Source organism: Excalfactoria chinensis, chromosome 3 (assembly GCF_039878825.1).
Source record: "Excalfactoria chinensis isolate bCotChi1 chromosome 3, bCotChi1.hap2, whole genome shotgun sequence".
NCBI classification, from domain to species: Eukaryota; Metazoa; Chordata; class Aves; order Galliformes; family Phasianidae; genus Excalfactoria; species Excalfactoria chinensis.
In genome coordinates, this window is record NC_092827.1 from 80861616 (window position 1) to 80873039 (window position 11424).

The 11424-nt window shown below is 53.4% G+C and overlaps 1 protein-coding gene across 1 annotated transcript; it reads right to left on the minus strand.

Moving 5' to 3' along the window:
* Nucleotides 1–5332: 5332 nt before the first annotated feature.
* Nucleotides 5333–8462, minus strand: SIX3 (SIX homeobox 3). Its single transcript, XM_072331980.1, has 2 exons — nucleotides 7558–8462; nucleotides 5333–5642 (listed from the first exon to the last, which is right to left on the minus strand). Exons 1-2 carry the CDS (start codon nucleotides 8304–8306, stop codon nucleotides 5450–5452), a joined length of 942 nt encoding a protein of 313 aa, XP_072188081.1. The 5' UTR covers nucleotides 8307–8462; the 3' UTR covers nucleotides 5333–5449.
* Nucleotides 8463–11424: the final 2962 nt, after the last annotated feature.

The following is an 11424-nucleotide window of genomic DNA, read 5'->3' on the forward strand; positions in this document are numbered from 1 at the left end:
GAGTTTTAAATCTGCGAGCACCACAAAGAGGCCATGATCCCATCTGCCCGGGATTCCAAATTAAAGTTCAAACGGGCGGCTTACACACTGCTGATCCTGTATCATAGCCTCTCACGACCCCTCAATTACTATTTAATAGAATTACAGTGTAAAATCCCAATAGTCTTAAAGAATGTTTTATCACAGACTGAAGAGAGGGAAGATCCAGACACCTCCAATGTTACTGAACCACATTACTGACCTATTTAGGTATTAAAAAGGAATACTCAGTGTTCTACAAGACATTACAAGAGCTACTTTAATCTGGAAACAGGCGTGTGTCTGGGTCTGAGTGTGCCCACAACCACACACGATGCATACAGGCTTTGTGCCATCACCGTGAACCCCCAGCCGCACCCCCGGGCCCCACAGCCCCCCCAGGAACCCCCCATGTGGCAATGCCCCTCAGCACTGGGCTGCTGTTGCCAGGGGTTGCTGGAGAGGCTGCTCCTGTAGGAAAGCAATTTTTCCTCCACTCATTGAAAAATACTCTTTAATTGACCTTATTATTAAATGAACTTCTCCTAATGATGTTTCTATGGGGACAAAAAAGCAAATATTTGCAGGAGAGCTAAACCTCCTCTAATAGCTAGGGCTGGGATTAAAGTCACTCGCAGGCTGCTGTTAGATACTGTAAATGGTGACTTCGAGAGTAGTTTTTTTCTCAGCAAAGGGGCATAAGGAGCTGCTCCGGCCACAGCTCTGAGTTTTCTCCCCCGGATATTTCCATGGAACCCTCATTTATTCATCACCCTTTTTGTCTCTCTCTTCTCCCACAACCCGTGATCCCTCTGCTCTGCAAACACCTTTCTTCCAAATAGAACAGAATAATGCCAAGAACCAAACCGAACAGACATTTCCCACCTCCTCCCCACCCTCCCCGGCCCCCCAGACAGACACACAGATCCCCCCTTAGCAGCATTCAGCCTCTGTAGTGTCCCCACGGCAGTGTCCAGTTTCTCACTGCTGTGCCAGAGCAAAGCGTGTGGCACCGCCACCTCGGTGCTTTTCCTCCCCAACTCTTTCTCTCCCCCCTCTGCCTCCCTGCCTTTCCATCTCTTGGCCATGCTGCAGCTGGTTGCTGTTTCCCGCTCTACCTCCTTTTTATTTTGTTATACACCGGTTACAGAGTTGTGTGTGTCCCTGCAGGGCTGCTCAGGGCCACAGATGCATTCGGAGCTCCGCATGTCTGTGCGCTCTGCAAAAAGGCGACGTTTGTCCGTCCTCTCCCCACACTCAGAATCCAGGGCAGCGCGATGTGGAGCTCAATGAGAAACTGCATGAATAAACACGAATAGAAAGTTGTGCTCAGCTAACCGAGGAAATCAGAGCAATACCAGGGCACCAACGTCCGCATTTCTTTTCACGTCGGCTGGGGCAGTAACCTCAGCCCGGCACGCTAAACACGAAGGGCAGCGGGCAGACAGGCTGAGGGCGGCTCTCACTGCCCAGCTATAGGAGCTGCCCCGGACCGAAGGCCGCAGCCCCGTAGCCCTCAGCGGCCCCGCTGCCGTCGAGCCGCGGCCATCTGCCTCCCGTCCCCGGGCCCGCGCCCCAGTATCGATCCCACGCGCTTCAGCCTCCGAGTTAATTTCATCGCCATCACGGGCCGGGCTTGTCGCGGGCAATAAAGTGATGCCGGAGAGCGGCTGTCGATAAGGCTCGGCCGGGCGGAGGGCAGAGACGGCCCTCCACTTTGGTGAGTCCCGATAGGCCCTATCTTACCGGGGCAGACGGACTTAGCGGGTGAGGAGGCTTAAACGCGGCTTTCCATAGATTTACACCTCAATCAGCCATTCAGGTTTTCAATGCAAATCCGAAAACAACCTCGTTTCTCCCTCCCTGGGCCCTGCTCGGAGCCGCGCCCCGGCATCCCGACCCGCGGGGGGCCCTCGCTGCCCCCTGCCGCCCCCACGCGTGTCCGGGCCGCATGGGAGTTCTCACCGCACACAATGGCCAGCAGCCTCCGGCCCCGGTCACTTAGCTGTGGTTTGAGTGTCTGGCAACAGTGGTCTCTTATTTTCTCCCTTTTTTAGGGGAAGGGGTTAGGGAGAAATGAGGGACATCTGCTACTAGAGATCTTCGAGGGAAGCTGGAGCCTCAAAGAAGAAGAACTGAAAGAGATTTCTAGGCTCCCCCAGGTGCCCCCGCACAACGGGGGCTGAACCGGAATGAATCCCCGAATGTCAGCATAAGGCTCAGCCCTAAGATTGCTGCTGAAGCTCGACGCCTTCTGCCTAACAGCTCCGAGATGTGGAAATGGGGGAAGGGGAAGTAAAACATCCCAAACTTATACGCCTCTGAGACCCTTCAGGTACTGAGTCCCGTTAAAAATAAAGCGGGATGAGAACTGCTATCGGTGATGAGAATAAATACTGTGTTTAAAAAACAGCACAGCATCAGTACAGATTGCACTCCCAATGGCACCTGGAGGTGACTGAGGGCCGAGATTTTCCCAGGGCCTGTCTGGTGCCGGATGGAGGGGAGAACAGCCCGGGTCTGGACGCTGGTGCCGGTAATGGGGGCCCTCATCCCGTCCCGGGACATTTTTCTCCCCTCTAAGCGCTGTGAGAGGGAGGGCATCGAGGCCCCTCTCGCACATCGGCGACTCACGGAAGCGCCATTGTTATCCCTTTTAGCAGCAACTCCCGTCTATCCCGGCCCCGCACAGCCGGGCGTTATTTCCTTACGAACTGCCGGAGCCGCCAGGGGTAGGGGGGGAATGTCGCTGAGCGATCCCCGACGGGGTGGGCAGCGCAGGCACTGCCTCTGGGCCGAGCCGGGCTGCGGCACCGGAGGGGCAGCACCGGGGACAGCCGGAGTAGGACATCCCCCCCGCCGCACTGGCAGTGAGGGCTCCGCGCAGACACGCGCAGCGCTTCCTCGGGGGTACAAAAGGTGGAGGGAAGTATTTACATTGCAGTTTATTCCTTGACGGTCTCCATCACGGGTTCGCTCTGAGCTCTCGCACCTGGGGCGGCTCCTCCGGCCGCCTCTCAGGGCAGGGGGATACATGGGGAAGCCCAGAGGTTTTCGGTAACCCGGCCTTGAGCAGCCCCGAAAGAGGCGGAGGGAGGAAGGGAAAAGGGCTCAGGCAGCACAAAAGTGCATCCGAAGTCCGAATTAGTTTGGAAATGGTCAAGAAATTCCGGGCACGTTTCTCCCTAAATTCCCGGGAAGTTTCAAAATCGTGTTTTCAAGTAAAAACAGGTTTCGAATTTACCTCTCCTTAATTCACGGCGGAAAAATCTGCCCAGGGCAAAGCAAAAGTTTAGTGGGGAAAAAAAAAAAAGAAAAAAGAAAAAAGAAAGAAAAAGAAAAAAAAAAGAAAATAAAAGAAAAGAAGGAAGGAAGAAAGAGAAGGAAAAAGAAGAAAGAAAAAGAAAGGGAAAAAAGAAGGAAAGAGAGAGGAAAATTTACCAAAAAATAAAGGGGGGTGGGAGGGGAGAGAGAAGAGAGAGATGCTGAAACACTGTTACCCATGCAAATAAAGGCTTCTTTCAACACAGTACAATATACTCCGGGTTCGAGGGGAGGAGCCGCAGCCCGCTCGGGGCCAGGAGTTTATGTTTTTGTTTACATTTAAAGCTACAAAACAAACCCGCTATGGCCGAGCCGCTCTCGGGGGACAGCGGCCCTGCAGCCGCCCTGCCGCACCCGAAAGCACGGCGGCACCGGCGCCCGAGGGAGCCGCGGGGACACCGCCGCGCCGCCGCTCTCGGCCCGCAGTGCTCTGGGAACGGGGGCCTGCGGACCGGGCCGGGCCGGTAGAGCCGCTCCCCGTGCGGACAGAAACACCGACAGCGCTGATAGATAAGAAAATGGAATACTGTATTTGATTTAGAAAGTTTGTACATATAGATAAACACGCAGTTAAGGAAACGATAGTTTAAGCGTCCTACGTGGAGTTTAAGAAGAGACCCCCCAAAGCTGCTATGAAATACTCAAAATAGCTTTTGCATAAGATAACTACAGTTGCACCCTAAGCTGCTTTTTTTTTTCTTTTCTTTTCTTTTTTCCTCTTTTTTTTTTTTTTTTTTTTTCCTTTTTCTTTCTTTCTTTCTTCCTTTTTTTTCTATCGCTGAGGTCCCTTTAGAAAACCCAGCCCGTCAGGAGCTGACAGCTAAGTTCGTGCAAGGAACACCGAGTCAAGGAAAATAAAAAGGGAGACAGAAAGGGTGGGAGGAGAGAGACGGGGAAAGGGAGGGGGGGGGGGGGTTGGGATGGGGAAAGGGGGGTGGGGGGGGGGGGGGAGAAAGAAAGAGCGGAGCAAATCTCATATACAAGCATTTCTACACATATATTACAAACTGGGAAAATGACCGCATCATTAAGATATACATAATTCATATAAAATTTTGAAATAAAAATAAAAATCTGTTACAGTCATAACTATTCTTTTTTCCACATTTATAACCAGTACCCACACAGGCAGTGACAGAAGTGTAGAAAAAAAGGTGCTTACGAAGAAAATGATTGTCTGCGGAACGAAAAGCAGAACAGTGCCGCTCGGCGGGGCCCTCGCCGGGACTTAACCAAAATAACAACAAAATAAACAGAGAACGGGAGGGGGAGAGAGAAAAAGAGAGAGAGAGAGAGAGAGGACCAACAGAAAGGTGATAAACATTTGTTATTTCCCTCTTCAAGGAGTTCCTTTGTAATTATTTTTTTTAATTATTATTATTATTATTAATAATTTTTTTTGTACAAATTCGATCGCAGTTTGCCTTTGTCTGTTGATTCTGTTTTCCTTTACTATAGAGATTTTTTTTTGTGTTGTTGTTCTTTCCCAGATACAAATTTAATCATCATCATCATCATGCAAGTGGGTGAAAATGCGTCCATGGAAAAGCGCAAAGGAGAAATCGTGCTCGTCCTAAAAAGAATACAATTGTCACTTTTGCTTTGCTTTTTTTGTTGTGTTTTTTTTTTTTTTGCCTTTTTTTTTCTTTTTATATATATAATAATTATTCTTTCCCGACGCCCCCCTCCCCCCCCACCTCCCTCAATCCCCCCCCCCCCCCCCTTGCTTGCAGCACCAGCGTTTGTGACTGCTGAAGTTTGAGCTCCATCTCTTGGTGGTGGCGGTGGCAGGCGGTGCTGTGGTGGCTCCTCTGCTCCCTGTCTGTGTGCTCTGCTCCTGGGTCGGGCCGGGCCTCGGCTTCCCTCCGCGCTGTGTGTGTGTGCGTGTGTGTGTGTGTGTGTGTGTCCCGCTCCTAGGTTGCCTCGGATTGTTCTGCTCTGGTCGGGGAGAGGATGCTCGCTTGGATGGGTTTGGATTTGTTGTTGTTGTTGGGTTTCTTTTTTTTTTTCTCTCTCTTTTTTTTTTTCCTTTTTTTTTTTTTTCCTTTTTCTTTTTTTTTTTATTGTTGTTGTTGTTGTGATTTGTTTGTTTGTTTGTTTTCCGATATCATACATCACATTCCGAGTCGCTGGAGGTTACCGAGAGGATGGAGGTGCCCGTCTCGGCTCTTTCTGTCAAACTGGAGACGCTGGTGGTCGGGCTGGCCGCCGTGGACGGGGACTCGGCCGAGCTGTGCGTCGGGCAGCCGGGCTCTGCCAGCGACCGCATGCCGCTCTGTCCTATCGCCTGGTGCTGGAGCCTGCAGCGCGCCGGGAGACAAAACAACACCGCGGCCCTCTCAGACACCGCCCGCTCCGGGTGGGGTGGGGGGGGCGGAGGCTCCGGACCCGGCCGCGCTCTCGGGGCTCGGCCCGGCCCGGCAGCTCCCGGCCCCCGGAGCCCGACCCGGCCTGGCAGCCAGAGTACCGCAGATAGAAGGGCCACGGTTCTATAGGGGACGGCGCGTGGAGGGACACGCAGCGGCCCCGCACGGCCTCCGCGCTGCTCCCGCGGCCCCGCGGGGAAGGGGACAGTGAGCTTGAGTCGCTGCGGGAGGGCACGCACCCGTCCTCAGCCTGGGCTTGATGCGGGCCTGGTCGCCGCTTTGGGCGGGTTCCGGGCACCGAGAGCTGGGCTGCAGACAGGGAGCGGCCGGGGACGGGGGTCCTGTCCCAGGGGCACAGCGCTGTGAGTGCAATAAAACAGCGCGAGTGCGGAGAGCGGTGCTTCTCACCGCTCGGAATTGAAACCCCTTTTCCATCTGAAAGCCAAATTCAGCTTTAAAATACTGCAGCTTTCAGCGTCAACACTTAGGGGTCACTGCTTTCGAACATGTCTTCCTGTCTTTCTTTCATTCTGTCTGTCTGTCTTTCATTTCAAGAGGTAATAAATAATTTTCACATCCACTGTCGCGCTGTGGATATTGCTCCGTGCCCGCTCGCTCTTCCCGAAGCCAAAGAAAGCCTCTATCGGGGATAGGAGGAGAGCTCCGCATCCCGCACGGAGCCGCCGGCCGCAGCCCTAACCCCGGCGCTGCCCGCGGGAGCAGAGCTCACCCTTCGCCCCTCCGCTCCCCGCATGGCATTGCCCGTGGAGCTGCCCGCACACAGCAGCACCGCGCAGCCTTATTCGGCACTTCTCATTATCTTACGTTTTCTAATCTCAGCGTCTTTGATTTTTCCCCCATTTACAATTCCTGGTGCATTCATCTGCTGTCAACAGCGTTGAGTCAACAAAAGCATCCGTGGGCAACTCCTGTTTATTTACAGCCCTGAGCTGATCTGTTTCCCATTTAATGGAAATTAACTGGCGAGGCACTTTGGGGTTACACTTCTACAGAATCCTGAATCAATAGCACCACTGCTATAATGAGGAGGAATTTCAGAGACAGCATTTAAAAGAACAAGAAGTTTTGTTTACGCGCTTCCAGCGGCAAGCAAACTTCAATTAAATTAAAAGCGGCGTGGCCAGCGGGCTTAAGGGGACGTTTTCATTTGCAAAATAACTTTACCGGAGGGTGACGAGAAATAAATAGCAGGGAGCCTCGCGTTTAACGTGGTAAGGCAGCAATAATCATAAAAAGACACCGAGAGACGCTCAAACAAATGCCAGCGCAATGCACAGCGAACGCACGGCCGGAGAGCCGGTTCGCCGTGTATTGAGAGCTGGAAAACGGAGACTGGAAGAGGGACCTTTCCCCGTCTCCCAAAGGCTTTTCTCCCCGTTTCTCCAGGAAACAAACGCTTTCGGGCTGCTAGTGCGCGATGTTCCCGCGGTGCGCGCCGAGGACCGCGACCGAGCGCTGCGGAGCCGCCCGGCCGAACTCCGCTGCTCTCAGCCCTTCGGCGGCGGGGCCGCGCCGCAGCCGTACAGCGGGGGGAAACCCAAAGCCATCCGAGCCCCGGCGCCTCTGGAGGCGCTCCGCTGCGGCCGCGGAGTAGGAGCTGCCCCCGCCTCGCCGCGCGGAGCTGCCCACGCCCGCGTGGAGCCCCGCGCCCCGAGAGCCCACCGAAGCCCGGAGCGCGGCTCGGGGCGCGGCGCGCAACTTTGCGCCGCGCATCCCCGCGGCCGCCGAGGCAAGACAGTCTAGGGGTGCCCGGACGAAGGGGAGGAGGAGGAGAAGGAGGAGGAGGAGGAGGCGCGGCGCTGCCCGAGCGGGCCCGAGCCCCACTGACCTGTTTTTAGCCGCCGCCGCTCTGTCTCTTTGCCTTCGGTTTTTGAACCAGTTGCCTACTTGCGTGGGGGTGAGCCCCGTGGCCTGAGCCAGTTCCCTTTTCTTGCTCGGATTGGGGTAAGGGTCCTGCAGGTACCACTCCCTCAGGAGGCTGCGAGTCCTCTCCTTGAAGCAGTGCGTCTTCTGCTCGCCATCCCAAATGGTCCTGGGCAGCGGAAACTTCTTCCTCACCCTGTATTTATCAACCGGCCCCAGCGGGCGGCCCCGCAGCTTCTCGGCCTCCTGGTAGTGCGCTTCGAGCCACATGGCCTGCAGTTTGCCGTGCGACTCCTTGGTGAATTTGTGGTTCTCCAGGATGTGGTAGAGGTCGCGGAAGTTGCCCGTGTGGAAGGCCACCACCGCCCGGGCGCGCAGGATGGACTCGTGCTTGTTGATGGCCTCGCATGCCCCCGGCGCCACCGGCAGCGACCAGAGGAACCTCCCCAGCCTCTCTATGTCTCCGGTCTCCTCCAGCGTCTCGCAGACGCTGGCCACTTGCTCCGGGGAGAAGTTGAGCGTGGGCAGCTGAAACATTGACAACTCTTCGTGGGGCGCCCGGGAGCTGCCGCCGCCGCCGGCCCCGGGGCTGCAGCCCGAGCCGCTGCCGCTGCCGCCGCTGGCGAGAAGGAGGGAGCGGTGGTGCGGGTCGGCGGCGAAGTTGGGCAGGAAGAAATGGGTGGGATAGAGCTCTAGCGGGGACCTGAACACCATGGGATGACCGGGGAGAGGGGGAGAGCAATCACGGAGAAAAGAAAGAAAGGGAGGAAGAAGGGAGGAAAGGGCACCCGCACCGCGCACGCATCCACACCCGCACACGCACACGCAGCCACATAGAGGCGCGGGGCACACGCACGCACACACACGCGCACACACTCACGCACACACTCACGCGCTCACACGCGCCCGGCCCCGCGCCGCCGCCGAGTCGGGATTCAGTGATTCGACAGCGGTCGCCCTAATGACAACAGCCTCATAATATCTCCCCTAAATCCACAGTGAGTGCAGCGCCGAAACATTTTGTTTCGCTTTTCTATTGGTCTTCTGCGTGTCGTTGTGGCGTTGCCATGGCAGCCGCTGCCAATCACTGTCAGCCCTGCCAATCATTACGGAGTACGTAAGAGAGGTTTTTACCACTTCGCCCGAACGCGCGGGGGGGAGGGAAGCGGGGCGGCTGCTGGAAAAGCGTGGTGGGGTTTCTTTTTCTTTTTCTTTTTTTTTTTTAATCTTCGCAACTCCTCATCTCAGCACTTCCCCTTCTCCCCGGCTCCCCACCCCCCCCTCCCTCCACACCCCTCCTAAATAAGGGATCAAATAATGCGAAAAGCGGTGTGCACATATTTGTTGAATGGGATGAGCAATTAGAGGGTGGAATATTATTGTGATCTTAACGAGCCTCGTTAAAGCTAAAGGAGATACGGGGGGAAAGTAAATGGGCCAGGCTGGGATACGCGTTCGGATAAAGGGCTCCTAACTGAGACAATTTACACATGATTTGCACGTAGTTTCACTTCATTCTGCCTATCTGAGCACTAATAGTGCCGGGGAAGAAAAGAAAGATGAGATCATTAGACCCATCCTCATGCCGCTGACCCTCCCCGAAGCGGCGCACACAGCGCAGCCCGGGCTCAGCCCCGCTTCCCCCGCAGCCTCTCCACTCCTTCTCCCCTCCGCGCCCCCTCCCCACAGGGACGCACCGCGGAGTTCGGCTCCGCTCCCCGCTCCCGGTTCCCCGTCCGCCGCTCCCCGCCGCCCCCCGTCCCAAGGCCGCTTCCCTCGCCCTCCCCTCGCTCCCTCGCCTTCCCTTTCCCTCTCCTTTCTCTCCTCTCGCACTCCACTTTGTTTTCTTCTCCCCCTCCACCCTCCGTCTCCGCTCTCCCCTTCCTTCCTCCGCAGCCCGGCCCTGCGGCAGGTCCTCACCCCCGCCCAGATGGGGTTTTACACCGCACCTCTCCTTTTCCCCGCAATTCTTGCCACCAACTTCCCTGGATTCAGTGTGAAGGGAGGAGGCGAGAGAAAGAGCTTTTGCAACCTCTATTTATCCTCCCTCTCTCTGTCTCTGTCTCTCTCTCTCTCTCTCTTTTTTTTTTTTTTTTTTTTTTCATTTATTTTTCTTTTATCTTTTCTTTTCTTTTTTCTTTTTTTTTTAATTAGAAGCAAAGAAATTCCATGTGGCGGTTCGGGTCCATCTCTCGGTAAGAGCGAGCCGGGCCGCCTGCCCCCGCTGCCGCGCAACTATATTTATTATTAGGTATGTTGCTTTTAAGAAGATTTAATCAGCATCTTGAGCTGGTAACTCTTTTGTTTGGTTTCTGTAGCTATGGAAGTGTGATTTACAGAGATTTGTACGGGTCATGGACATCTTTCCAGACTTACTGTGTATATTTAGACAGGACTTTGCTTGGTGTTAAAAAGTGTATATTTTGAATAGGTTCACACACAGTAGCAAACAATACCGACATTGTAAAGGCATGTACAACGAGTATTGAAACGCAGCATCCAGACTTCAACTAATCTGCCCTCAATAAAGCTGAAATAATTATCCTAAGCCGCCTTTCTAGAAGAAAAATCATTGAGGAATTCAAAACTTTTTTAAAGATCTTTTCTGCATTCCGATGGAGATCGAGGGGTGAGGCTCGGAGCCCAAACTACTTTCAGACATCAATGGAGGGGAGGAGGGGGGGGACGAGAGATATTACAATTAAAATGTGAAAACATAGCGTGACTCGCCCTATCCGAAGGATAATCATCATACTGCTATGGGTGGTAGAAGTTCTTTAGCGGGGCTCCGAACCGGTTTGCGAGCCTTTCACGGCGCGCTCCTCGGGAAATAATTCCAAGTGGCAGATGAATAGGTGCAGTTGGGAGAGCTGCTGGACTGGAAGGAGCTCGCTGTATTACACATTCATCTGATTTCCACTAAACTGTCATCGCTGTGCTACGCGGCTCCGCGCTCCCGGTGGAAATAGCTCGCCCGCTTCATTTTAGCGATCCGCTTCAACACTTCTGCTAACAGACTTGGGGAAAAGTTCGGGCTCCCTCCTCCCTCCCTCCCTCCCTCCCGGCTCATGTTTCCAGTTACACCGCTAAGGAGGGAAGGAGACAGCTCAGCCCCAACACAACCCAACTCGGAGGTATTAATTGGACAACAATATGTTTAGCCAAAGATTTTAATACACACACACGCAAAATTTTTTTCTTTGTAATCCTTTCCTTTTATGTAAAGGATTACAGGGAGGAGGGTGGGGTGAATTCCTGCGGGAGTTTCTTAATATTTGATTCCATTTTTTTTCCCCCCACAAGCTGCGAATTAAACTACCTTAAAGTGTACTTCTACACTCCAAACGGGCCTGCATTTCTTTTTTAATCTCCCGGAACATCATACAGTGCTCCTCTGCTGCAGGCTGCATCCCTCCTGTAGGGCTCCTGGAGAACTTTGCAGAGCTTCTGTCTATTTCCTGTTCCTTTTCCTTCTTTCTTTTTTCCTTCTTTGCTCTTTCTTTCTTTCTTTCTTTCTTTCTTTCTTTCTTTCTTTCTTTCTTTCTTTCTTTCTTTCTTTCTTTCTTTCTTTCTTTCTTTCTTTCTTTCTTTCTTTCTTTCTCTTGCTCTCTCTCGCTCTCTCCCTCTTTCCCTCTCTCCTTCTTTCCTTCTTCCTTTCCTTTTTCCTTCTGTCCTTCTTTTTCTCCTATCTTCTTTTTTTTTCTCCCTTTTCCTTTCCTTCTTTATTTCATTATTTATTTATTTTTTCTCTTCCTCTCTCTCTTTCTTTCCTTCTCTCTCCAGACACACAAGTCACACAGGATCCACATTTCTGCTGAAAGCAATTCCCCTC